At 38.6% G+C, this 27,238-nt stretch overlaps 1 protein-coding gene across 6 annotated transcripts in view; it reads left to right on the forward strand.

Annotated features, from left to right (window-relative positions):
• Positions 1–27,147, forward strand: part of LOC118428412 (BAI1-associated protein 3-like) — a 94,827-nt gene extending 67,680 nt beyond the window's left edge. For 3 of the 6 annotated variants that reach the window (XM_035838457.1, XM_035838460.1, XM_035838456.1), the window contains 27 exons: positions 322–399; positions 1,513–1,600; positions 6,133–6,240; positions 6,642–6,728; positions 7,282–7,388; positions 7,869–7,986; positions 8,570–8,694; positions 9,594–9,684; positions 10,795–10,851; positions 12,114–12,215; positions 12,873–12,970; positions 13,197–13,248; positions 13,627–13,793; positions 14,247–14,371; positions 15,206–15,276; positions 15,776–15,952; positions 16,707–16,922; positions 17,200–17,268; positions 17,630–17,709; positions 18,425–18,605; positions 19,295–19,378; positions 20,104–20,185; positions 20,546–20,584; positions 20,775–20,898; positions 21,532–21,737; positions 22,201–22,299; positions 22,816–27,147. In XM_035838457.1, coding sequence (XP_035694350.1) covers positions 322–399; positions 1,513–1,600; positions 6,133–6,240; positions 6,642–6,728; positions 7,282–7,388; positions 7,869–7,986; positions 8,570–8,694; positions 9,594–9,684; positions 10,795–10,851; positions 12,114–12,215; positions 12,873–12,970; positions 13,197–13,248; positions 13,627–13,793; positions 14,247–14,371; positions 15,206–15,276; positions 15,776–15,952; positions 16,707–16,922; positions 17,200–17,268; positions 17,630–17,709; positions 18,425–18,605; positions 19,295–19,378; positions 20,104–20,185; positions 20,546–20,584; positions 20,775–20,898; positions 21,532–21,737; positions 22,201–22,299; positions 22,816–22,913 — 2,929 coding nt within the window. In that variant the 3' untranslated portion in view covers positions 22,914–27,147. The remainder of the gene's footprint in view (positions 1–321; positions 400–1,512; positions 1,601–6,132; positions 6,241–6,641; positions 6,729–7,281; positions 7,389–7,868; positions 7,987–8,569; positions 8,695–9,593; positions 9,685–10,794; positions 10,852–12,113; positions 12,216–12,872; positions 12,971–13,196; positions 13,249–13,626; positions 13,794–14,246; positions 14,372–15,205; positions 15,277–15,775; positions 15,953–16,706; positions 16,923–17,199; positions 17,269–17,629; positions 17,710–18,424; positions 18,606–19,294; positions 19,379–20,103; positions 20,186–20,545; positions 20,585–20,774; positions 20,899–21,531; positions 21,738–22,200; positions 22,300–22,815) is intronic. The other 3 variants (XM_035838454.1, XM_035838458.1, XM_035838459.1) reach the window with 3 other exon arrangements.
• Positions 27,148–27,238: the final 91 nt, after the last annotated feature.

A 27,238-nucleotide genomic window follows, 5' to 3' on the forward strand; every position in this document is an offset into this window, starting at 1 on the left:
TAAAAGTTTGACTGAGATGTATTGGCAATCATTGCAATGGTATAATCTTCCAAAGCAACTAAGTGTAGTTGCTATGTTGGATATATGCAAGGTACATTTACTGATCTATTACAAGTCGGTGCTATCATTGGATGATTGAATTGACATCTGTTAGACATATGTTGTTGATGTAAGGTTTAACTATAATGTAAATGATGAGATTTGACTAGTTGTCAGACACATTGTATAGATTGAAGGTAAAATAACTTAAACTGCAATGTGTACACATTTCAATTCTACTAAAAGCCCCAAAGAATGACAAGAGACAATATTGTTCTATAGGGATCATGATGATGAAGCATCCATCATTGAAGCAGCGAGAAAACTGAATGAAGTTTCAGGCATCAAAGGTGTAGGGAGGTAAGTATATTAAGTATTTGTAGTCCCTGTCAATGCGAATGTTCATTCAATGACCTACATGTAACTTGTCTTAGTCTATTCATTATAACAAAAAGCCCCCATGCTGAATTATAGCTCACTGGCAGACTTTGCAAGTGAAGCAGCAGGAAATTTGAATGAAGTTTAAGTCATCAAAGGTGTAGGGAGGTAAGGCCAAGTATTTGTAGTTCCTAATGCGAATGTACGTTGAACTTCAATAACCTACAAGCTAGTATGGTTTATTCATTATAAGAAAAAGGTACCGTGCAATTTGTAGCTCACTGGCAGACTTTGCAAGTGAAGCAGCAGGAAATTTGAATGAAGTGTTAGTAATCAAAGGTATAGGGAGGTAAGCCCAAGCATTTATAATGAATGTATATTCAATAACCTACATGTAACTAGTTGAGTTCATTAGAGGAATAAGCCACCAAACAAATGGAACTTGTTGCTCACTGGAACACTTGGCAACTGTCTACCTGCAACAAGTTCAACTAAGCACGCAGCAGGATACTCCACATCCAATTCATCACCCCGTTTCTTCAAATTCCTTGGATTTGCACAAAAACACCTGGATTCACTCAGTTCTAAAGGAGAGGATTGACTGAATCACCCAAGCTTAACAAGCTATCCTGTGTTTATCCAGTAGATACTTCAAACAAATAGTGCAGGAGCTACATGTACTAACAGCCCATTTAAAAACTACAATTAAAATGCTCTCCTTTGTTAGTGCAATTAAGCTGTAGACGGCATTGTATTCCGAGATTTTTCTTTTTGATTAGCACTGACATTCCACTGTACTAGACACTCTCTCTCTCCATAACACCCCAACTATTTATTTGCACAGACAAATTAATCAAACTATATACTTAGATAGATTGCATTTGGATTACAACACCTGTAACTAATAGGTACATCTACAATGTATAGCTGCATGGGGCATTTTTTTAATGTAGATTATGGACACAAGTGTCAGTGTAGCTTCACCAGAGATAGGTTGTAGAATTAGCTAGAGGGGCACTCCAATCTTAAAAGAAAATAGGAGAGGATTGACTGAATCACCCAAGCTTAACGAGTTATCCTGTGTTAATCATGTAGATACTTCAAACAAATCGTGCAGTCTGCGCGGGCCGGCCAGGACGATGATGTGGATGACTTCCTCGGCTGCATCGACATCAATTTGGCGGTGAGTGAAAGTGAACAAGGTTTTCTCCAACTTTGTTGTGGAGGTATCATTTCTCAAGACAGTCAAACTTCCCAAGTGACCACACTCTGAATCTGCAAGCAGACCACATAGACAAAATATGACCAGTCTTTCTCCCTAGTGATCGGCTTGACACAAAAACCACAAACCAATTCATTTTAAACTTTTCAGGTGTTCAGTGCATAATCCATCTACTGGTATGTTAAGACCCTAACCCTGGTAATACTCTTTTACCACAGATTATGCTGATGATAGATATGCCAATGGTTAGAGCTAAAGTCAGCATGCATTACTTACTTACATTAGTCTACTTCATCTATTAATTTTCAACTTATATCAACTTATTGCAACTAAATGAAAAAGGCACCACTGCATCCTGACTTAAAAGTAAGCAAATCAAACTTCATTTGGCAAGAGAAAGTAGAATTATAGTGTGAAAGTAGATTGAAGTCAAACTATGTAATTATCCCATGTATAGAGGTGAGTGTCCCATATACCCGTCTTAATTTCCAACAATAGAAGACTTCTAATATGCCTAAGATCCTAGATATTTTATCAACTCTAGGATAAGCCATAAGTTCATATCACTGATTAAACTTTCCTCCTGTGCCTGACAAATTGCCATCTAACTTTGTGATGCTGGCATTCATGTATCATCAACTAGGAAGGGATTAGTCTTGCCACTAGGGCTGGGTACTGGTACGGTATACCGGTACAAAAATGGCATTTCTTATTGGACTGGTTCAGAAAAACCGGACCTGAAAAAAATCGACAGATTATCTGATCAGGCATTCACACGTCTTGGGGCTTACCAGTCGAGGAAAATAGCGAGAGCGAAGTATAGTTAGAGTCTTTAGTCATTTCCACCAAGTTTTACAGTCAATCATACAAAGGCAGTTAACCTTGTAGGATTTCAAAACGTCAATGGGAGTCGAATACTCCACAAAACAGATTTCTTTGTAATGAAATGGACCATTGTTTTTCACATTCTGAATCAGGTCCAGGTTCAGGTCCGGACCTGGACCTAATCCTCTGGACCTGAACTGGACCCGAATTTTCTGTACCGGTACCCACCCCGTATACTTGCCACTCTTTTTTTCCCTGTGGATCAGCAGTTAGGTCTTAAATTCATACATTGCAAAAGCAGCAGTTTCCTGACAGTTTGTAATTTAAACCAATTTGTTATTATCCAGGTTTGGGGTGTAAAGACCTTATTCAAATCCTTATCATGTCAGACTGTAACTTTTTTCTTAATCTACATTCCGTGTGGAGACAGTGTTTAGACTTTTAAGTCCTTCTATATCCGATAAACGGAGTTCATTACACTTGCCTTGTTTTGTAAATGGCTTGGTATTGGAAGGATTTTGTGAGGGATTGTCTCCAGTGGAGAAATAAGGTAAATGGTATCAATTGTGCTGTAATGCAGTAGGAGCTATATGTATACATGTAGTAATAGCTTCTTTCGCAAAGAAAAACCCTAACCTCTCCTGTGGTAGTCCAATTAATAAGCTGTACATTGTATTCCAAAGATTTTTCTTTTTGATTGGCACTGACATTTCACTGTAGACACACTCTCTCTCTTGGAACACCCCAACTATTTTGTTTGCACAGACAGATAAATCAAACTATGTAGAAAGATTGCATATAGATTCTAACACCTAACTTGCCAAGAGGTACGTCTACAATGTATAGCTACATGGGGCAGTCAGCTTGGGGCTCAGTGGGACTACAAGTCACAAAATGCACAGCTGTATTTCTAGCATTTCTTCAATGTTAGAAGATTGAGACAGGTGTCAGCGTTGCTTCACCAGAGATGGATTGTAGAATAAGCTAGAGGGGCACTCTAATCTTAAGAGAAAATGTTGAACCAATGACATGTTATTTTCTTTCTCCAACCTTAAAGTATTACCACATCTCTGGTCATGTCACAGGAATGCAAAAAAAAAACTACAATTTACACCAATAGTAACCTAGACATTGGCCTTTCTCATCCTTAATCAGGTACTGAAATAGTTTTACACAATATAGTGTACAACTCATGCAGAATATCATCATGTTAGTCTTGCCATTCTACAGCCGTACTGCCAGGGTCTGCCATGTAATAATTGGGGGAGGCCAGATGGTGAACCACAATTAGCTTCAAGGGTTCCGATACATGTAGCTGCCCAGAAGGCAATTTCCTCCATGACGTACAAAAGAAATCTGGTGTTGTTTCATCTCACATACAGAATGATTAGATCTCGAAATCCCAACCAACGTAATGTTTCACTGGCATGGAAGTTTGTTACTGCCAATTCGGAAATTGTGTCACAAAGAAAACTTGGTTTCCCTCAATTACAAGTCCGTAGAGCAAGAAAGCGTCTCCAATTGGGTGTGAATGGACAAAAGTCTTTTCATGTGATAATGCTGATTGGTACAGAGCTTTGAAGTTGCCTGGGGACTATTACAGGCCAGATAAACTCTGTTTTATAGCATACATGCTCTGAAGATGTAATGGTCTCTGACAGGAGAGCCTGGAGTGATAACAGCTGGTTGATATGGGTAATAGCCAACTGTCTACATGGCTGTAGGGTTGTGTGAAGTGAGCATACAAATTAGATATGAAGAGTATTAGAATTGGCAAGAAACCAATGCCAGGTACTAGTTTTTAGTCAGATAAAAGTTTCTACAATGTACATGTAGCTGCATATTTTGTGTGAATGTGATGGTCTCAAATATACAATCATGTATTTCACCAAATTGTATTCTTACTTCATGCATTCCCAAATCCCTGTGGACTGCAGACCATCATAGGAATCAGCTGAACTTCTATCACATGGATGATATGAGAATTGTTACCCACCCCCAGAAACAGGCTATCTTACATACGGCCACAGGTGGTTCAAGATACAGTCATTGATTCCCGCCCCTTCAAATTTAGTAATTGCTTCTGGATTAATGTCGTTACGTGATAAGTAGCATCAAATCCATCTTGATAGGCGGCAAAAGTTCTCTCAGTATGGAAACTGTGCTTTCATGGTCATTCTAGATCTTCATCCACGGGCATTAAAGAGCTTCATGACGCCAAGCCAATTTTTGTCACCACTTTTATCATCTTTCTCACTGGAATACCAAGTTGCCTTGTGCATTTTAAAGAATGATATAGCATGCAAGCAGAATTATGATGCATCTAGCTGCCTTTACCATTCCAAGTCTGAGAATCATTACCGTCATATGCAGTTCATGTATGTCAGTATAGCTAAGGGCACAGCCCGCCGTATGTGCAATTTGTATGTAGTTTTTTTTGGGAGGCCACGTCCGCCACAACTATTTCTGAAAACGTTCAGGCTGTACAGGGCAGGCGCGTCGTCCGTACTGGCATGTACAGGGGGCAAATCTGCAGCCCGATGGCAAACAAAGTTTTGCCTGCACGTAAAGTTCTATGACGTGTCTGCATGTTCCAAACTCCATCTGATTCCCTACGAGTTCGTACGGAGGCAGTACTTACCACTTATGGATCCCCAAAGATTGCTCACGTTTTGGCACGTAGACAGCACGTATTTGCACGTACAGCAGGTTGTGCCCTTAGCTTAAGATATAAAGGATGTACTCAGTCTCTCTGCCTACCTAATTTCCTGTTTTAGTTGCAGTGAGTGTTTAATCATAATGAGAATTTAAGATGGTTCTTCAAAAACAAGGGGTCGATCTTGATCAAAGTTTCAAAGGCTGCCATCACCACACTTTGACATGCAACCACATGTAGATCTGAACTTCTGAGAATAGAGTACATGCAACATCCAATTAATGTGGGCAGAGCACTGTAACATGATTCAAAGAATGTCATTTCTGAGCCACTGCAGATTGAAGATCAAGTGTTTTTGGAAAGCTCACTGTTTTCATTAACATATCAAGGACTGTGTTATGAACTGTATGTAATGCTAATGTCTGCAGAATGATGAATGAGTATTGGGATAGCAAACAAAGCACAAGAAGTGGAGTGTGAGTGAAAAGTAAACAGGTACTACATCAGTACATGTAATCATGCCCTCTTTAGTACTTAAAATCATCCATCTCAAATCATTCAGCATTGATGATGGAAATGACTCTAGCATATTAATGGTGCATCAATGGAAGATTAGTGACTTTGCCTCAGGACCAAGAGGTTGTGAGTTTGACTCCCACCTGTTGTCACGCGACTTGCACACTACTTAAAAGGGTGGCAGCACTTAGAATGGGTTATCACGCCTAACTTGGGGAATTTCGTAGTACTACATAGTATACATATCGCCTGTCTCTACTGTTATAAACAAGCTCATTTGTCTATTGACTTCATTTTAGCTAAACTGGTTTGAGATCAAATTTGCATTGTTACATTAATTCAAGACAGCCATTTTGATGGCAGTTTCCATTGGAATTTGTATTTGAATTAACAGTTGAGTGGGAAATAAAATATTGTTTCTGATGTAAAATTGAGGCCCTACCAAAGCATCGATCATTACTAACCTAATGTGCTGTGTTGCTTGTCCTTGTATCAGAGAATTCCATCCACTGGCTGCGACCAATGGTTTGATCTTGAAGCAAGGTCAATCAGGTCAAAGGTCCAAGGCAAGCTCAGACTTCAACTTCAACTGGGGACTCAGGAGGTGGGTGAAGAGTTAACAGTTAACGCCTAGTTAACTTTTATCCGTTGGTTTTGATAACAAGGTATTCAGGGATATCAAGCTGACAGACGGTGCAATATTCTGAAAATAACTGCAATATTTTGAAATTGCAGTTTGAAAACACACTCCATCCATCGACTTGATATCCCTAAGGTAACAACAGATATATAGGTTTCCTCGCGGATAAAGGTGAACTAGCATTACATCATGGTCCTGGGTAATGTGAGTAAGGATACTGCGGTCACCATAAAGCTGTCCCAAACGCTTCAGGAATCATGGTACCGTTTTGCCTAGATGCGGGTATATTGCAGTCTGTATTCCTGTAGCATGTGTGACTTAAGATAAGGTTTCAGATTTGAACTGTTGCTTGCCTTCTGTTGCAGAGAGACACACCATACAAGGACGAAGCCATAAGGGTTCATCAGGACCTGTACGATCTATTTGTGGAACATGAAGCCAGAACGCATTCTGTGAGTATCCTCAGCGCAGAGAAGCAGCTTTTTGTATTGTATAAGTTGGCCATTTATTCATTTTACAGAAGAAGAAGAACTTTATTGCATGACAATTGTACATGGTACAAACCATGGCAACAAATTTTACGCAAAGTACAAAATGGAAGTATAGGATAAAGCTTAATAACCTAGTTAACATAACAATAAGGGCTGACAAATTCTTTGATATGGTATTATGATAAAGTAGGCTAATCATTAGTTTTGGTATTCGTTCTAATAGCAAAGCAGTCCTTCATATATTTGTCTATTTTTGCATTATGGGAGTTCTGACATCTAAAGATATCTGCTCTCAGACAATTGAATGAGGTACAAAATAGAACCTGCTGGCTTACAGTCTGGTACTTGATGTACTTGATTGATGGCTTCTTCAATTCAACATGTGAAAATGCAGATTGCCTTGAAATTCATAATTCTATAATACAGAAAAATGTATCTAGAGAAAAAGAAATTATGGTGACTATAGACAGAAACAAACAGACCATATCATTCTCAATTTTTTTCATCTCCACAGGACCAAGTTTTCGACAAGTGGGATGGGAACCTGAGTCAGCCGGCTCAGACTATTTTGCACCAGCACTTCATACAGCAGGAGCTGACTATGGTGGATGAAGCTATAGTGTAAGGATCACATCATTCCATTGATTATTGACAGGATATAGACTTATTGGGGTATAGAATTATTGATTTTATGATATTGAATTTTTTATAAGCATTGCCCTATTTTAAAGTTCAGCCTGTACAGCAAGTGACCACTGCTACATTAATCCAGATGACCTGATCAATGTGACTATTAACATTAAGATAAAGGAAAAGATGTTGTAAATTCAGCAAATTTGTGTATCATTCTGATGGTATATCAATTTCAAAAGAGTCTATTGTAATGGTATCTATGAAAACAGCTACTATTTCTTGTAGTCAAGAGCAAAGGGAAACCAGTAATTCTGAGCATTTCTTGCTAGGCAAGTCCAATGGACTTTCTGTCAGAAAATGGGATAAATCAAAGGAAGGTCACAGTCTTCACACAGGCAACCTCTGTTTAGACAGCAGTATGACTAATACAGACATATTTCTAACAATTCCGCCCCCCCCCCCCTCCAGTCGTTGGAGAGCCTACAGTAAGCAGCACCTGCAGTATGCCTTTGACTACGAGTTCCTTTACAAACTTCTGCACGAGCTGCACAACAGCTGGCAGCCAGACAAGCTCACCAGAGAGGAGGTAAAAATATGTCCACAGTTTGTCGTAATTTTTCTACTGACTGCACATGTTAGATGTAATGAAGTGTTCTACATGTAGTTCTAGTCTAGTTCTAGTCCATAGTCTGCAAACTTCCTGGTGCAAATATCACACAGACGGAGGAGGTGTTCTGGTAAGTGCAGTATCATGGTAATACTGTGGGAAAGGTATACCCAGTCTATCTTATAGTCTTTTAGTGCTCATACTTCTCAACTTAAACCGATTTTGCCCTTGCAAATTCTGATATTTGGCTACACATTCACACTTGTGTATGATTAAATGTATTGAATACCTAAAGATATGATTTGGGGCATGTACAATCTGCTGGCAGCTTCCTTTGGATGTTCACAAATTTGGCTAGAATCAAGACTCAGTACAATATGAGGTTATTAGAAGAGATTCAGTCATGTATGAATACAGTTACTACAATATAGGCATAGATTAGCACATTTATTGTTGTAGTCAATGAACCAATAGTCAAGTGTATTTCCTACATGTACATGTACCATCAACAAACCAACTCACAAATCTGACATAAATTTCTACTCACTGTTGTTCTTTCTAGGAGCAGGATCTAGCTGAGTCATTTGCAGACTTCATAGAGCTGTGCATGTCTCTTCTTGATCAGCACAGAGGCCTGTTTCCTCCCAACAACAAACAGGCCATCTGCAAGCTGGAGTACATACTCAGGTCAGTACTAATCCTTCTCACATCTAGTGCTGGGAAATAAAGGAAATGGACACTGTAATGATGTAGAGATTAAACTTTAACTATTTTTCTGTGAGGCAGAATAAGAGGAAACTCACAACTTTTTTCATACCTTGCATACCATACATGTATTTTCATACTCGAACTCAAAGCTAACTTAAGCTCTCAACTTACACGGCACAATTTAGGTGTGCTGCATCTAATCTGTGCTGTTGATGCTAGGATATCAAATATCACATGCTTTGTACAAGCATCCCAAAATTTTACTATATCTCTTCTAAAGCAAATCCTGTACCCATTTATAGGTCAGTGATTGCCCCTGTCCTTGGTGCTGAAAATGGTCCTGGTGTTAAAATACATCTTCCTTTCGTTATGTCACTACCATACAAAAAAATGTAACCTCCATAAACCATTTATCAAGTTACATTATTCTACCATTTTGAAAAACAGTATGTTTGAGAGATCTCTAAGTTCAGCATCCACGTGGTATACACAGGTTAGATTATACTGGAGTGCACTATGCTAGGGGATGTTGCACTGGACATCTCTTTAGATACATTCTTTGGGCTTGGCAGATAACACTAGTTTATCTTTATCCGTGAGGTAACCTATATTTGTTGCTTAAAAAACAGGTTTTTCAGGGATGTCAAGTCAACAGAAAGTGGTTTTAAATTGCACTATTTCAAAAATACTCTCAGTAGTTTGAAACCACGTCTGTCACCTTGATTTTCATAAATACCGTATTTTGAAAGCAACGGATAAAGGTTTCCCCGCGGATAAAGGGGAACTAGCGTTATGTGTTACCTGGTGGAATTTGTCAGTAAATGTTAGATCGTTGAAGCTCACACTTTGAATATTTTTTGCATGTACTAACTCCACAGGTGCCTACAGTTGATAGACGACATGCCAGCCTACAGTAAAGTCTGCCCCTTCCATGCTCCCATGCGCAGAGAGATCATCAAAGTCATCAAGGTATCTTTACTGGATTATGGATAAGGCAGTAGGTCTAGATCTGTTCCCCACAATCACATTATGATAAGCCCTCCTATAGGAGACTTTTGGGACCCTGGATTAGATTACTTATGGGTCAGGAAGAATCATAGCTTTTGTTTTCAAATTGGTGTTTTTCTACTCCCTTCCCCTAAAGACAAAATGGGAAATACATGTAACGCCAATTCACCTTTATTCGGTGGTTAACCTATATCCGTTGTTTTTAAAAACAGGGTATTTAGATATATCAAGTCAAAGGACGATTGTTTTAAAATTGTGATATTTTCAAAACATTGCAGTTTGAAACCACCGTGGACCTGACATCCCTTAGTACTTCCTGTATTCAAATACAATGGATATAGGTTACCCCACGGATAAAGGTGAACCAGCGTTACATGACTGTGTATATATGCAGTATGTATTTATCTATGTATCTACTGTTTGTCTTTTCACATCTCTCCAGGGAGCATCATCATTATTACGTTTGCCTGTAAATGTTATACAAATGGCTGGAGCAGAACATAGAAAAATGAGGACATCATGCCTTCCAATTTAGGCCAAATACTATGAATATTGGAACACGTATGAGGATGACTACTCTTTGAATATCCCAAAAGATTTATTCCATTTTCAGCTTTAGCCATTTTGATGAATTTTATGCGTACAAACAAGACGTGCAAATTAAGGAACCCTCCATGAGCATTCAGAGATCTTTGGAAGATCTTCCGTGCCATGTATGGCTGTGTATTGCTTTTAGATCCCCCCCCCCCCAAAAAAAAGAGTGTTTTTGTAAGTGATGTATTTGGGCAACTCTTCTATTGAAGACAGAATGGAGATGTTTATTTATTTGACTAAAAGCAAATGTTAGCCTTGAAGTCTGCAGTTGTCCAATTATCCTTTCTTCTCCAAGCAGAGGTTGAGTTGCAGAGATATAGTAGTAGTCAGGATTTTTATCGGCTCTCTCCTCTCATGAGCCATTGAAAATCCCGACTACTGCAGCTATATCTCCGCAACTCAGCCTCTGCTTGGAGAATATATCCTTGACTTTACGTACCCAGCAGTATACACAATCTTACATCTTGTGTTTTACAGCAAGGCACGAAGGACTGGTACCTCAAGGTCAGAGCCATCACAAAGCCCATGACCCATGTAAGTACACGCACATCACACAAGAGTTGCTTGTTAAAGCTCAAGCAAATACATGTTGCACCTGCTTTACATTTAGATAGTACTGTAGCTGATGTAAATTGCTGTTACTGTATCAAGCAAGCCAAGAATATTCAAATGTAAGTAACATTGTACACATTCAAAGAAAGCTAGGACTTTAATGTGGGTTTCACTGTGATCCCTTGAGATTTGTGGGCAAAGAGTTTGTGTTTGAGGATTGTGTCGCTTTGCTGCCAACATGAATCTAGCAGAAAGAGAAGAGCACACAAAATCTTACTTAGTACATGTGAATGCAGCTAAAAGCCAGAGCCTAAGAAAAATGCCTCAGGCACAGACATTTTGTAAAACATTGGTTCTGTAGGTGACTTATGTGTGCTTTGTTACCATGGAGTATCAAGTCACACAACCATCACTGTTCTTCCGAATTTAGCCCTTGGTGCTTTCTCTACTAACCAAGAATATCTGTTTGAATCTTGCCTGTTTTTCTCTCGATCCATTGGGACTCAGTAAACCATTAAAAGTGATTGGCACAGTAATTTGATTCTCAAGCCTCAAAGCCCTTCAAGTCCGCCTTACGTTAGGTAAATCAATCAGTCATCCCTTTATGGTACATCTGGGAAAAGTGGAGAAACTTGGATGAAAGTGTAATTCAATCCTGGAGCTTAATTGGCACTATAATTGCATTGTGTCACAAGCCTACAATTGGCTATCTGCCCTGTTATAAGCCTATTGGGAATGTGCAACATGGCATTAGTCTGCACAAAGATACAATTCTCTGTGACAAAACAAACCATGATAGCCTTCCATGACTTACTTGGTAGCCCTCACCATGTTCATGTCTTTCTGTCTGAAAGTACTGACTTACATATATACTAACTACTGTAGAGACAATGTTTGTTGCTTTTATGGTTAAAATCCTTTAAACATTTAAGAGCCTTACAGCTGATGATAACTTCACTTAAATTTGTATTTATTTGGCATATAACACAAGTTTGCCTTTATCCGTGGGGTAACCTACATGTATATCCGTTGTTTTTAAAAACATGGTATTAGGGATTCAAATCGACGAACTTTGGTTTCAAGTTTTAATATTTTGAAAATTGCAATTTTATATCACCATCCGTCAACTTGATATCCTTTAATGCCATGTTTTTAAGCAACAAATATAGGTTACCCTGTGGATAAACGTGAACTGGCATTAATGCTCAATTGTCAAGCTGGATCATTTTGCAATTTTCCCCCAGGTGTCAGAGGAAATGCTACAGGCCATAGTCAATGAAATCCATGTCCTGAGAAATGCGATTGAGAGCTGTGACCCTCTCAAGCCTTTGTCATGGTTCCTCAGTGTAGGGTTATTCAGTGCTGGAATATATCTAAATACATTGTATAACAGATGACACAAATTTTGTTGTTGTGTCCTGTTCAGTTTTTGATTGTTTATAATTGGTTCTAATCTTGCAGGGTGTTTCAACTGCATGCAGTTTATTTGCATACAGTTACTATAAAGTTGTAAAACACAATACTCTAAAAATGGTCCTTTTGGGGTCATGTTCTGGTCACACAGTTCAAGGATAAGAAACCATTGTGTCCTTCAGCTCCACGAGTTTACATTGTTGCTCAATGCAGCATTTTCTTGTTCATGCTGCTTTCATAGATATTTTTTTCAAATGGATGCTGGGAATGTTCAAAATCTCCAAGACTTTTTGTCATCATTGGTACCAGATATTGTCATGATTTCATATGCTATTTCTGTACTCAAGGTAGAGGGCTTACCAACAAGCTTATGATCAGTCCTCAGTCGTGACTGAAAGGTCACTTGACAGGCTTTGAGTCATATCATCCAGAGAAGGGTCAGAGGACTAAATGAAAGCTTGTTGTTTACTTTGTGTACAGAAATAGCATTAAACTTCTGTACAATGCCAATTACTGTCACAGCACCTTCATGTATATATAGCTATCAGAAAGTTGATAAATGACTTTGATGGTGTTCTATCTTTGACCAGTCGGATGAGGAGGTCCTACAGTCCATGGTCAAGCTGACCTATGAGATCAACACAGATGTACAGAAGGCCCTCAAGTATTACAACAAGTTGTTTCTAAGGTGAGAACAATTCTAAACACCAACTTACATGATGTACGAGAAGCATTTTATCCTTGTTGTATGAGATAACCTCACATTACGTGCATGTCGTGGTAAGATGGTAGGTGCACTATTTTCAATATCTAAAGTAATTATACTGAATTATGCATGACTATAAAGTTGGCTGTAACTTATACTGTGGCATGATTTCAGTAATCAGTGACAATTTCTTCCATATTTGTTTTAGTGTTGTCAAAGTGGACTACTTCACAGTTGCATACAAACAACTGGAATCTCTGGTGAGTCTTTTTAAGTAATCAGTAGACTCGTAGACTTGCCTGACTAAAGTGCTATGTAACTGTCATGGGACTTCTGTGAGCTAAAGACACTTTCCTTTCATGTTTTGCTTCCTCACAGTCTTATTGACATTACCATTTCCATGTCTTTCTGGGGCCTTACTAAAAGTATTGACACCAAGTCACAAGTGAGGCCAGAGAAAACAGAAATAGATATTATAAAGATCCACAAATGATAGTGATACACACAGCACCTTTTTGTTTTATCTATGTAAGACTTTTAATACTGACATTTCAACTAAAACATTGATCAGCCAAATACACCTTTATTTCATACTTTAATTTATTGTAGTCTTCATGAGTTCATCCTTTCCATCCTAGTTGCACAAGGACATAAACGCAGGCATGGAGGACATCAATGTGACCCTCCAGACCGAGCCATCCCCTTCTGCCTCCGACGAGGAAGATGTCACCATCAGTACATCCTTGTTTGAGCTTTACCTGGCTCTCAAGGAGTTCCATGCCTTTAAGGAGTCACTCCCTGCCAGGTGACTTTTTTCATACTTAAGCAATGTCTTAAGATTTATTTCTTTGCCACATCATTAGATTCCCTGCACATCCCCAGACAAACCAGACTTGTAGCCAGCCTGAAATCATTTTCCATCCCCTTGATTTTGAATCCTATTGAGCACTTTCGGTGCAACATTCCTAGGGGGTCCAACATGTATTTCCTGCATTTTGAGGTGTAAATTTTGCTGGTCGTTCAACAGCATCTGTTTTGGTAAAAAATTACACAAGGGATATCTTTACATTTTGTCTGTCACAGAAGACGGAATGGGCAAAATTTTTTCCATCCCCAGCTGCAAAATTCTGTCTAAGGATGGGTGCTGGCTATAACCCTGGGACAAACATACCTTAATGCAGAACTACAGGTTTAAAAAGATGAATTTCATCAGTATTATATTTATGAGATGTTGACCTGTACTTTATTTTATTTATAGTGAAAAAAGTGAGCTGCACATGGACAGTTTTTATGTGTGGTTTGAACCAGCAATCAAGAGATGGTTTAGTCTGGCACGGCACAAGGCCTTCCGGCGTCTGGAGAAAGCTGTTGAATTGGACAAGGTACATTTTATGATATTCTCTGATGGAAAACTTACAAACTAAATGTCAATTGTATTTTAGTGTGTCATGTTGTGAGATTAGTTGTATGTCAGTTGACAGTTATATAACTGTAGTTGGGTGATTGACACAAACTAGTTTCCAAGGCAGTTACCACACAAAAATGTGCATTATATAGCATTGCTGAAGGGTATATTTTCTGGGTAATATGTCTTAGCCAGAAAAATTACTGGTCGATTATATTTGTTCAGTGTTTGGTTCCATTTGTGCATATAGCAACTTAACTTGATATTACAGTTTCTTATACTAATTAAAGTGTCTTTTGTATCTACGTACTAGTTTCTCAGGATACTTCTCAACCCATTCCACGTTTTAAGCACTTGAAGATATATTCTATGATAATGTACAATATCAAATGGTGTTTCTTTTATGTTTACTGACACAATTTCCTCATTTTCCCCTCAAAACCTCTCTGGACCATCGACAGGAGGTATATGACTCATTTTTTAAATGTCTTGCACAGCCTTAATGCAAGCACCTCCCTTCATAGCACTCCCTTCCCTTTGGCATGGTAATGTGGTGTTGGTTGGGTGTCTACATGTGGAGTCTGTTTTAATTTTTTGCTTTACCTAGTTTTGTATGGTGGTGGAAGGTGATTGCTGCTATTTGCAATGATAATAATTGCAAACATTATCCGCAATTTGCATGAAGGCAAAATTGGCAGGATTCAAGTACTGTAGTATTTTTTCTTACCAAGGTTGTGGAAGTATCTAGTACATGTAGCATCTGACAATCTGAATACTGTTTAAACAGGACATTCTTCTCTGTCCCTACACATAGGTCGAGCTTGTACACTCTATGGTGAAACACAGTACATCAGCAGTTGACGCCACCTGCTGCTTTGGACAGGTACTGCAGAACTACTATATTGTACATTTGTTAGGGAAGGCTCTGCGATTTTTCCAATAGAGATAGCAATCAGAGTCTGTAAATTTCAAGATTTTCGCTTTAAAGGCAGTCAGAACTTTCAACTGCAATTTATGTTACTATATCAATTGATTAACAAAAATAATGTTATCCAGGCTTTATAAATGGGAGACCACAGCCTAAGACCTACATGTATCCTAGCATCCTAATGGTAGTCATTGTCAACAGAGACTCTTCATACCTTCCAATGGAATCTGCTCCAACATACATGATTGTATAATACAGTGTATGTCTTTCAAGAACTAATAGGATGAAATATTACATTAGATAAGTATACACAGAATGAAATCTTTTTCATTCTATCATAAAGATAGCATTGAGCTTTGAAGAGAGTGCCTTGGACTTGGAGGTTTCACATCATTGAGATCATGTTTTGCAGCACACACAATGTCATGATCATCTGTACTTTCTGCTGTTCCAGATCCGTGAGTTCTACAGACAGCTGGACTGGCCAGACCCAGTGGGGGCCTACACCTTTGTGACGCTTGTGATGGAGGACATCTGCAGCGGTGCCAGGTACTACGCAGAGCTCATGCACAAGAAGCTGAAGGCCGCGGGCTACTTTGACGATGAGGGGCAGTTTGATGTAACAGACCAGGTGAGAACTCAAACTTTAAGACAGTCCAGCAGGACAAGTAGTGCAAACATGGAAAGCAGGTGGAAAAATCCATCATTGTGGCCATTTGGACAAGGAGTGACTATGTTATTAAGTCCACCCCAAACATTTGCTCACAAGCATTCCAGTAGGAGTTTTCTAACCCCAGATGAGGGGAAGACCCCAAAGCAATGGAAAGACCAGACTGTGACACAGGAACTTAAAAAAATACAAAAATCTAGGGCCCTGAACCATGCAACAAGGCGGAAAATAATGGAGGGGGGCAACAGCCAATTTCTGACCTGAGTACTTATAGGGCTTTGCAATGCCCCAATTGCAATGTTAACTGAGTTTTGATTGTCAATGACCAAACCTTTTACTGTGCAACAACATATACAGCTCTAACCTTGGGATGCCTTTGTAGCACAGCTCAGGCTGAAGATGAAGGGCTCAATGTTGGATCAAATGCATTGAATAATACAGAATAAGTTGTGATCGCATTATGGTTAATACGATTTATAAGGAGTTGATCACTTCAAAGTATACTGATTAGTGCTTATAGCAAGCTTAGCAAGGAACATCACTGTATTAAGTTATTTAAGTGTAAAGGCGTTGTAACCAACCTGGAGGAAAAATGGGTAAAAGGCTTAGCCTAATTTCTTAAGGATTGCAATCCAGGTAAAGGAGGGCATTCTCATGTGTATATTAGCTAAAAATCCATCGGCTTAAGAGTGTTTTAATCCTACTTTGTCCACAGCTCTGCATAACACTGAACAACATCGAGCATGTCAAGAGGTCCTTGAGCTCTCTCCCAGAATCCCTTGGGTTTGCGGACATTGAGAGGTCCATGCAGAAGGTTTACGGAGAGGTCGGAGGTCAACAGTCGCACAGAACGCTGATCAACATGATGGACTCAGCCGATGATGACATGTCAAATAAAACATCTGATGTGGTGATCGTAGTTGGCAAGAAAGTAAGTAAAGTTGCACAATGATTCAGAACAATCATTTCGTGATTGTCACACTGACAGTGGATATTATTAGCAAAGTCAATACTGCCAGGCTTGTCTTTCTTCAATCACACATTCCTGAGATATTTTCTACTCTTTTATCAAGGATTTTCCAGACTATAGAATTTTTAAAATATTTTCCAGATAGCTTCGACCACCTGTTGCATTAAAAACTGACACCTTTGAGATGAGATTGACAAATATGTACTTACATGGTACTGTTTCTTTCCCATACATGTAGATGCAGCCTGATATCAAGAAGTTTGTGTTCCACCTAGCCTGGGCTCCTGACTCTGCACGGACTGATGATGTGAGTACTTTAAACAGTCCTGAAGAATCATAACTGCTTCAAACTCATCTACATTTGTAAATATTATTCAGATGAGTTTAAACTTTGTTAAAATTCATTTTTAACTAACTTTTATCAAATGGACTTTCAGGTCCAAAAAGATGATTAGCAACATTTGACTTTTAAGAAGTGTGCCCATGAAAGTGTTTGGCTAAGTGCAAAATTCAAAGAAACATATTCTTAAGCTAAGATCTAGCTCTTCCTGTCCTTAATATAAGAAAACCTGTTTCAGATTCTGATACCTGTTAAAGATTTGCTGTTTATTAAGCAGACTGTTGATAACAACTAAAACTGGTTTGCTAATACCTAATGTGTTATTTAGGCTATCTGTCCCTTGATGGAGTACTTGGACAACAACCTGAAGACCTTGAACATGAGTCTGCTCAGAGCAAATTTTGACAAGTGAGTGTTGATTTTTTGTTGAGTGTCTTCTCCAGTATTGTAAAGTAGTGAACTTGGTAATCATGTTTTCATTGCCTCCGTGAACAGTTTCATCAAGTTGGTAAATGACTTGTAAAAAGGCTGGCATTTTGGAACACAACCACTGGCAGTCATTATTACAGAGGAAGATCGCAGATGGTCCCCTAAACCGACTATTGGCTGTGTTGAAGAAACCTTTAAATTTACCCAGGCACGATTTCATTCCTTAGCTAATGCTGTGTTATGGACACATTATGTGATCTTTAAAAACATGACATGAGTTTAACTTTTATCACTAATTGATAACCAAAGAATGAAACTTACTGTTAATGGTAAAAGAGACAAAGATCATACAAGCATCTAATAAGTAATATACAATCATGTAACTCACAAAAAAGTTTTTTTGGTTCAGCTTGTAGTGCCTTGTGGCACATAGTTCAGCATGTTTTCTTGTTGTTTCCGTAACAGGGTACATACATACTTTATACAGGGAGTGGTTGCTTGCCCTTCCCCTTTAACGTGCTTGACTGGCACCCCCTCGAACACGGGACCCCCATGTTACATTGTATTTCCCTTCCGAAAGATGGTGCAGCCCCAACTGAGATGCCCTTCCCAGAATTGAACTGTGGAGCTGATACCAGTTGTGCTACAGGGACATCACTATCATATATTCAAAAGAATCCTCTAATTTCTCCAGAATCCTTGACGAGATCTGGAACGTTGTTCTAAAAGAGCTGAGGGAGACTTTAGACGGGAACCTGGGGAAGGAGTCTCCGTTCTACTGCCGTCTGCACGAAGCCCTGGACATCCTGCTGGACCTTTTCCATGCAGATGGGGAGGGGCTGGACGAAGAGGCGATACAAACAGACGACTACAAGGTATGCAGAGCTCGAAATACTGTAAATGTATTTAAGTTCGTGGGGATTTGATTTCGCGGTAGTGCTGGTTTTATCAAGGTTGCGGTAGCACCATGCACTGTAGTCTCTAACTGCCATGGAAAAATGTTCGAGGTGGTTTTAAGTTTGCGTTTAAGCGTTCACCACAAAAAAAAGCAAACATTAAACCACCGCGAAAGTTTCTGCATTTACAGTAACACCTGCATATGCAAGTTAGTGCAGGTGAAATTGGAGCTGTGCAGGTATTTCTGGTGTCTACCTGCACCTACACTGGTCAATGTACTGGGTTTTATACATAAATGTCATATGATGTAAGTGTATGTGGATTGTTGTTAGCTGCATTGAATGTTACTGCCTACAAAGTATAAAAGAAAAAAATTGTTCCTGAACAATTTTAGTATGATCCATTCTTCCTAAATTCAGAGTGGTGCAGGTAAAATTTGTCTGGCGTAGGTGATTTTCAATGTTACCTACACCAGTGCAAGTATGCAGAAAAAAGTATTTCGAGATAAATTCCAGCCACATTTGATATGATCATTGCTACAAATAGGATATACTAAGTTAAACATTTTATCCACATGTCAATCTGTATTAGCAATATTATCAATTAGTCTTGTGCAATTCTCCAACAATGTACTGACAGAGATTGATTGTCCTTATCATTTTTTAAGTACCTGCGAGAAACGCTGACTCTGCAGAAGGCGACTACAGATGAGCTGATTGAGCAGTTCTTCCTGGAGAAGCTCCAGGAGCAGGTAATGTTGTTTAACTGAAAAAAATCAATTCCTAGTAGGGTTGTTTGGCATAATGGCAGGGTGTTCGGCCCACAACCCAGAGATCCTTGGTTTGAGGAATACATGCACATTGTAGTAGTGGCCAGGAATTCTTAAACTTTAAAGCTGCCTCCTGCCTCAAGCAGACGTTTCAGTCAGGGTAAATAGCAGAGGCTGGGCATTCTTATGGTGGCAACAATTCCCAGACACAGAAACCTCTGCTTGGAGAATATAGGAAAGGCACTTTACACAATTTTCCTTGATGCTCTCAGACAAAGCTTATACTAGTTACAGGTAGTAAGGGTAGTCCCTCGGATAGGACATTCCTCATACAGTTTTGGTACAAGGGTTCATCCTTGTTTCAGTATAATGTTAATTTACATACATTATGTAACTTGTAAATAGTATTCATTTACATAGCTCTTTGGAAAGGTTTGATAGCTACTTTCTGATAGATTGTGTTGAAGATGGACCAGTGAAGCGCATTAGAAAAACAATAAGACTAGTCTTGGCCTGGAGCACTTTCCTAAACACTGTCGTATTAAACATAAAATAGACTTTTGATGTATAGTACAGTGAAAGTTTTTCAGTTGTATGTACATGTCCATTCTTTGACCATATTGTATCTATTAGTAAGATCCTCCTAAGATCTAGGTAAAGAGGTCTAAATCCTAAAACACTGTTTTTTAAAACAATTTCTCCTGCAGAGAGTGGAAACTGTGGCAAACTATGGGACACTGAGTGTCAAAGTGTACTATGACAACTCCGACTCCTCTCTACATGTAGAAGGTACCGACTTTTAACTTATGAGGTTATATCTTTAGGACAGAATAAAGTGACTGTTTTGTGACAATGATTTTGCTAAAATGATTATCATATAGCAATTTCAGGATTTAACTTGTTGTTCGCAGTTACATGTCAAAGGGTTGTTTATGCTGTTAGAGTAGCAAGTTATTAAATGTTTATCAAACTGTTTTGAGGGGGGGGGCAGCCTTATGTGCAGACACACCTTTGGTCTGACATACCTACGTTCCTACACTCCTGCGTTGCAACATACAAAATGTTGGGGTGTCAGAACATTCATGTAGGGTGTAACCATTGTGAGCATGTCAATTGGTAAGATACATGTTTTAAATCTTTTCTCTTCAGTCATGAGTGGCAAAGATTTACCTGCCTTGGACACGAATGGTAGGTCAATGATGATTCTACCTTTCAAGGTTTTTCCAACTTTCTGAATTTCAAAACATGGAACACATGCAGTCATCAGCCTCTCTTCAAAGTCCCAGACTCACTGTGTCTTTCTTGAACATTCCCTAATCATGACAAGAACATGCAGGTATCATGTGACTAACATGTGACTTTCATGCCTTCCCATAAGGCTACAGTGATCCGTTTGTGCTGATAGAGTTGTGCCCATCCCACCACTTCCCATCTAGTGCAATAGAGAAAACGTCCATCAAAAAGAAGACACTAAACCCACTATTTGACGAGACCTTCAAGTTGTGAGTTATCATGTCAACTCTTCAACTTTTCATTAAAGTATTTCATTTTCATGTTTATTATGAGCAAGGACTGACCACATTCGCTTTATAACAGTTACTGTTACACCAAAGAAAGGGTTGTGAAATTATGCATATAGAACCACGTAGTATATATTTTAGGATTATCATATCACTAAAATGTTATTCTTAAGGCTAGTATTAGAATATTTTAGCAATTTAAAACTTTCATTCCAAAGTAATGTGAAAATGATTTATACCAGGTATGTATATGATAGAACCACGGATAGAATTATGAATATTCTGGTTCCCAAAATTGAACACTAAACATTTGAGCCACACATATATTGATAGAGATACTAGTAATCGTAAAACGTTGCAAAGAAATTGTTGAAGAGATTCATCAGTCACGTATGAATACATTTAAATACAATATTCTTCAGTGACATTTTTTAAAAGGCATAGAGACATACCTCAAAATTTTTGTCTTGCTGCACATCTTGTTCTTGATAAAAAAAATTTTGAGGTATGTCTCTATGCCTTTAACAAAAAAATCACTGTTCGAAGAATATTGGATTTATTGCATAGGAAGAAAGAAAGAAATCGCTCACCACACATTATCTGCTGCCCTGACAGCCCAGTTGCAGTGTCCCAGCTCAAACAGACCGGAGCCTGTGTCCTCTTCACGGTGATGGACCACGATGTCCTGGCCAGGGATGACGTAGCGGGGGAGGTCTTCCTGCCGCTGGCAGAGGTGTACGGCCAGGACCGACCCTCCATCCCCGAGGGCTTCCGCGCCGTCAAGCAGAACACTGTCATACTCATCAGACCTGAGCTTCCCAGTAAGTAGCCAGCAAATTGTGTTCTTTTGAGATGATGATGAAAAACTGTATACTTAGTATTTGACTTTTTCAAAACATTTGATAATAATAGTTTACTGCAAACTCTTGCTAGAGGGCTAATTGCAGGTAACATTAAAGGGGACCAACAAAAATATAGTGTAGAACAGTATGGAATATGTGTACTCAAAGACTAAAAGCTAACTATCATTTAACTTGTTGGGCTTGACTTCTTTCCTGAGACAGTGGAAGACAAAGGATCCCACCTTTTCTATTATGTGTGGGTTCTGTGATGTTAGGAGGGAGGTTGTTTTCTTTCTGTCTGTAAACACAGGGAAATTTGGGAGGAATCTTATCAAGAATTAGCTTGGAATTCCTTGTTCACATTCGTTGATCCCTGACAAATAGAACATCTGTCCATTCCATGTGCTTTTTGACTTGTTCCCTTCCCATATGGTGTGACAAGAGTGCAGGAGGCCAGACAAGCACAATGGTACAGAAGGAGCGTTGATCAAATTTCTGCTGCTCAATTTCCGCTTCCTTTGGAGAAGAAAATACTCACCAGGTAGACTAAAAGCCTTGGGGCATTTGAAAACCTAAAGTTGACGAGGGTTTGAATTCAGTCGAATGTTGTGTTTTATAAGTTTTTGCCTTTCAAGCAAATTTGGAAGACAAGCCCTAACATTGGCTCACAGCTGTTATCCTGTTTGATGATCAACTTATAAAATGCTAATCTCCAAGCAGATTCCTCTGTGGCATAAGACAGTAACATAAGCTGGGGAAGGAGAGTAAATATTTACTCCTCTGTCGGCAATGTATTGGATTGTCTAATTGTCTGTTTTTATGGGCCTTGGTGCCTGACAATAAACTATTATCTAAACTCCTTCCCCAGCTTATGCTACTGTCTTACGCCACGGAGGAATCTGCTTGGAGATTAATAAAATGCCAGTTCACTTACGTGTACTTGCTCTTGTTTTATGGCTGGGTTCCCTGCAGGAGTAAAATTATTTGAAATCTGATCTACTTAACTGTGGGAGTTCTACATGTATGTTTGCTGACTTTATGCATTTTCCCCCCAAAGAAACTGGTCCTATGGGTGTGCTTGAGACAAGAACATGGGACAAGACAGCTCAAGACTTCTACAAGAAAAGAAGAGCCCTGGCACTACAGTGTGGGTAGAGAATGTAGACCCAAGTCAAAACTATCTGTTAAAGAAACTTTAGCTTAAGTAACAGTACACTTTGAGCTTCTTACCACCTGTACCCCGCATCATTATGAAAAAAATTACTTTCAATTGATAAAGGACAATTATGAAACAATAAAGCCATCTGAACACAACAAAACAATAAAAACAAGACAAGAGTTGTGGAACCAATGGCATTTTCTGAAGTAGGAGACAAAAGGAAAAATGAAAAGAGAAATTTGTAAACTAGTCAAGGTGTCAAAGCCTGTAATTCAAGTCTCTGTGGGGAGGTTGAGAATTTGTCTGGTGTCCCTTCCTCACACTAAACAAACACCTGTTGATGCCTGGAAAAACCATTGATTAGCTGAGAAGTTTCAAAGTTCCATCCCCACCATTTTCAAGTTTCTATCAAATGGGAATAGTACATGAATTTGCTCTACAAGTAACAAATAAAGAAAGCATGGTATATGTGAATATACTAGGATTGTGGAAAACTACAGAAGGCTAATGACTCTACATAATTATTATTATTTGTTAGTGCTGCCTTTCATATTTAATCTTGACAAATTTACCGTTCAATGAAAGTGCTTCTGATTGGTAATCCATATTGTTTTACCTGCCTACATGTAAATGGCAAAGTGGCCAATAAGAAGAATGCTAGCAATGCTGTACCGGACAGAGAATTCAAAGTTAACAGCCTGAGAGCGCTTAGCTCCAGAGGGTGGTTTTATATTCCAATAGACAATAATTTTTGAAAGTAAAAGTACATACAAAACTACAATAAAGTACTCACTACTACCGCATCCATCAAAAAGCATTACCTACTCATTGATACATAATCTATTGGAAAATAACACCCCTTCTGGAGTGAAGTGCTAATTTGAGGTTTGTGCTTCTTTAGAAAAATACTTCTTTCAGGGTAAACTTTATTTTGATAGTTTGCTTTATTGCCTGCTACTGGCCTCAAAGTTTAAGGTGTATCATCACCTTTTTCCAAAGTTCTTTAGGCACTGAAGAAAATCTTAAAGAAATCTATAATAAGAGCTTTATAATTCAATGTTTAATCCTGTCCTCTGCATTAAATTTGTGGCTCTCACCTTTTATTTAAGTCAGAAGCCAGAGTCACAAGATTGTGTAAAAGATTTACTGATACATGTATTTTGTATAATGTATGATTGTCTGGAGATGTATAATATGTTTGAAAAGTGTTATCAACAAAATGTATCAAGCCATGGGCAAGCAATGATATCAAAAAGATATATGTACTTGAAGGTGAGTTGTACAAAGTCATGTATTATCTGTGAACTGATGTGTCTCTATTAATGATATTTGCAAGTGTGAGTTGCGCATTTTGCTAGCTGGATATCCACCCTTTTCTGGCTGTGCTATGCTCCTCCAATAGCTTCCTTGAGAGTGTATAATAGTCTGTCACTCCTTAATAGAAAATTATTGGCATTTGAATATGTCGAAAAAAGGCTTCTGATTGGCTTCGAGCCACATGGTCCTTGTAATGGCATGGTAACAGGGTTTGATTAGTTCTGACATTTGACCCTGTTACACTGCTTCTGAGAAGTATTTTAATTCGAAATGATGTGACAGTAAGAAACAAATGTTTACATAATAGATGGGGCCAGACTAAAATCCTAAAGTAATCGTTGGAGCACACCGAAGCAAGAATAGGGGGGATTCCAAGCTAGCATTTTGCTGCTGGTACAATGTTAGCCTGACTAAAATCGCGCTCCTATAGCGGCCGGCCCTATAGTATTGCCGCCGCCCTAGGATTAACCCCAGCCAGCGAGAGATTGTGTAAACACAGGCTAGTACAATGTGATATCGTAACAAGCTCATTTACACGGTGATTCTTAGAAAATCAGTGTTAGTATTGTTACGATTACTATTCTCAAAAAGTGCAACTAGTCTGTCTTAGGTGCAGTCTTGTTTCCTATGAGTGATGTTGACGTGACTTATTAGAGAGTAGGCCATGAAAAGTTACTCCACCAGAGAGAAACCTGTATTATATTAATAATATGACACGTTTTGATAATTCTTTGCAGAGCAATTTTGACCCTTCTTTCATTTCAGATCTGTTTAAAGAATGAATTATGCCCAATGAAACTACGTAGAAAACTTTATCACAGTTGTCATCCTTTTTTCGGAGAAGAAGTGCCCTACAACTACCTAACTTTTGACACTTATAACTAGGAAATTCTATAACAATTTGCAATGAGCCCACAATATAGTAAAATAGTGGCAACCGCTGCCTTTCAGTCTTTTTTATAAACTGACTAAGATATAAAAAATTATGGCAAATCCAATGCCTGAAAAATGATCATCATGGTGGTATAATTTTTCAAAGCCTGTTGAAATTAAAACTTCCTGAAACACGCTGGTAGAGCCGAGGGGGACCAAGCTGAGATTTGTTTCGTGTTTGTAGAAAATAAATATGTAGTAATCTACAATGTATTTGACAAGTATACGTTCATGTACATGTACGTACCATGTATTTTTCTGACTTTATATCAATGTTGATCAATGTGTGCCTTTTTGTACAAGGACACATGTACCGGTAGTAGTAGTATCCATCCATTATTTGATTATACTGCTGCTGGGATCCCTGACACAGGGGTAGGCAGCAGTACACAAAGAAAGAAATCTCTACATGTTCTGGAGGACAGGAGTGGGAAGAGAATTAGGAAGCAGATCTATAGAGCCTTGCATAACCCTAACAGTGCCATGATGGTGGTGTAAACTGTAAGCCTTCTTCAATAGCCTTTAGATCCTATAATGGCCATCACAAAAGCCTTTAACAGTCACTACATAAAGATTAAGGAAACAGATGAGCCTTAGCAACATCAATTGTACTAAAATTTTCCGAAGCTTAAACTCACAGGGGTCTTAATTCGGATTTCGCTTAAATCTCAGAGTGCAATTTAATCAGAATTTAGCCCTTTCAAACAGAGAGAGTGGGGTTATGCTGGTTGACTAATACTATTGTAGAAAAAGGCATGACAAGATATGGAAAGATTTAATTACTTTAGTGTCCCTACAGAGCAGATATTGAATAGGAATAATCTTTAAGCAGCCACACAAGTATAGGCCACATGTAACTAAAGAGTTTATTCTGAACACAAATTTGAAGTGGGCCACAGTTTTCTATCCTCTATAGGCAGTGGTGGTACACTACATGTATGACATATGACTGGTCCAGTTTATAACAATTTTAATGATGTTTTGGAGGACTCTATAAAAATTAGTAAATCTGATTCAGATTGATCTGTAAAAAGACAGAAATTCCCACAAGTTTGAAGCCAACTTCATAGTATAAGCCACACAAAGCAGGGTGTACCAGTCTGGTAGTTTTGAAAGGCGTCTGTGTATCGTAATGAATTTCTGTTATTGAGACACTGCAAGACCAAGACCAATCAGATAGCTGAGTCTTGCATTTATGTACTTCACTTTTGTGTGTGATTTTGAGTGTGGAAATAACCAGACTACATATCAAATAACTGCAAAACATCTCTAAGTGTATGAATGGAACTATATTGAAAAATAGCTACAACTACATGTATGGGGGAGATTCGTATCAATTGTATACAATGTAGATGACTTGCAGTACATGTAACTTAACTATTATTATTTCAGTTGTAGACTTTGCTTACAAATACCTTTGCTGATGTTGTGTATGTAGAAGAACCTGAAAGCTTCAGGTATCTATAGTAACAGTACATGTATATATCTTGATAATTGTCTTGTCTGATTAAATGTTTAATGAGAAAGAGTCTATAAGATGTGAACAACCATGTGTTGTAAGTAAATGCTTTGTTGAATGTCAAGTAAAAAATCTGGCTGCTCCAGTGCTATTTCTAAGACTAAGAGGGATGAACAACTGTGTGAGCAAGGAGACTAAAGGAAAAGAAGGGATATAGCCACTGTAATGAATTCAAATCCTTACTGGAGAGAGGTAAAGGTGAAAAAAAATCTGTTCACCCTTCCTCTAGGACAGATATTGAAACAGTCCAGAACACCCCACTGATTTGTGTTACTGCTTACTAAGTTATTTCCTTGACAACGTCACTTCTACATGACTTGAATGATGAATTCATTATATCTTCAACAATGACAGGTTTTTACTAAACAGAGAAAAGGAGTGTCACAGATTATTCTCCATTTGTGATGATTGTGGCCTAGTGGTTAATTAGTAAAGACTTCATTAAAGCTGCTTAAAATGTTCTTTAGTCCAGATTGTGCTTTCATCATACATTGTTAACGTTCTCTGTACATCATGGACCAAGGAAGATGAATGAAGTAGAACCTGAGGTCA

Source organism: Branchiostoma floridae, chromosome 13, assembly GCF_000003815.2.
Source record: "Branchiostoma floridae strain S238N-H82 chromosome 13, Bfl_VNyyK, whole genome shotgun sequence".
NCBI lineage: Eukaryota > Metazoa > Chordata > Leptocardii > Amphioxiformes > Branchiostomatidae > Branchiostoma > Branchiostoma floridae.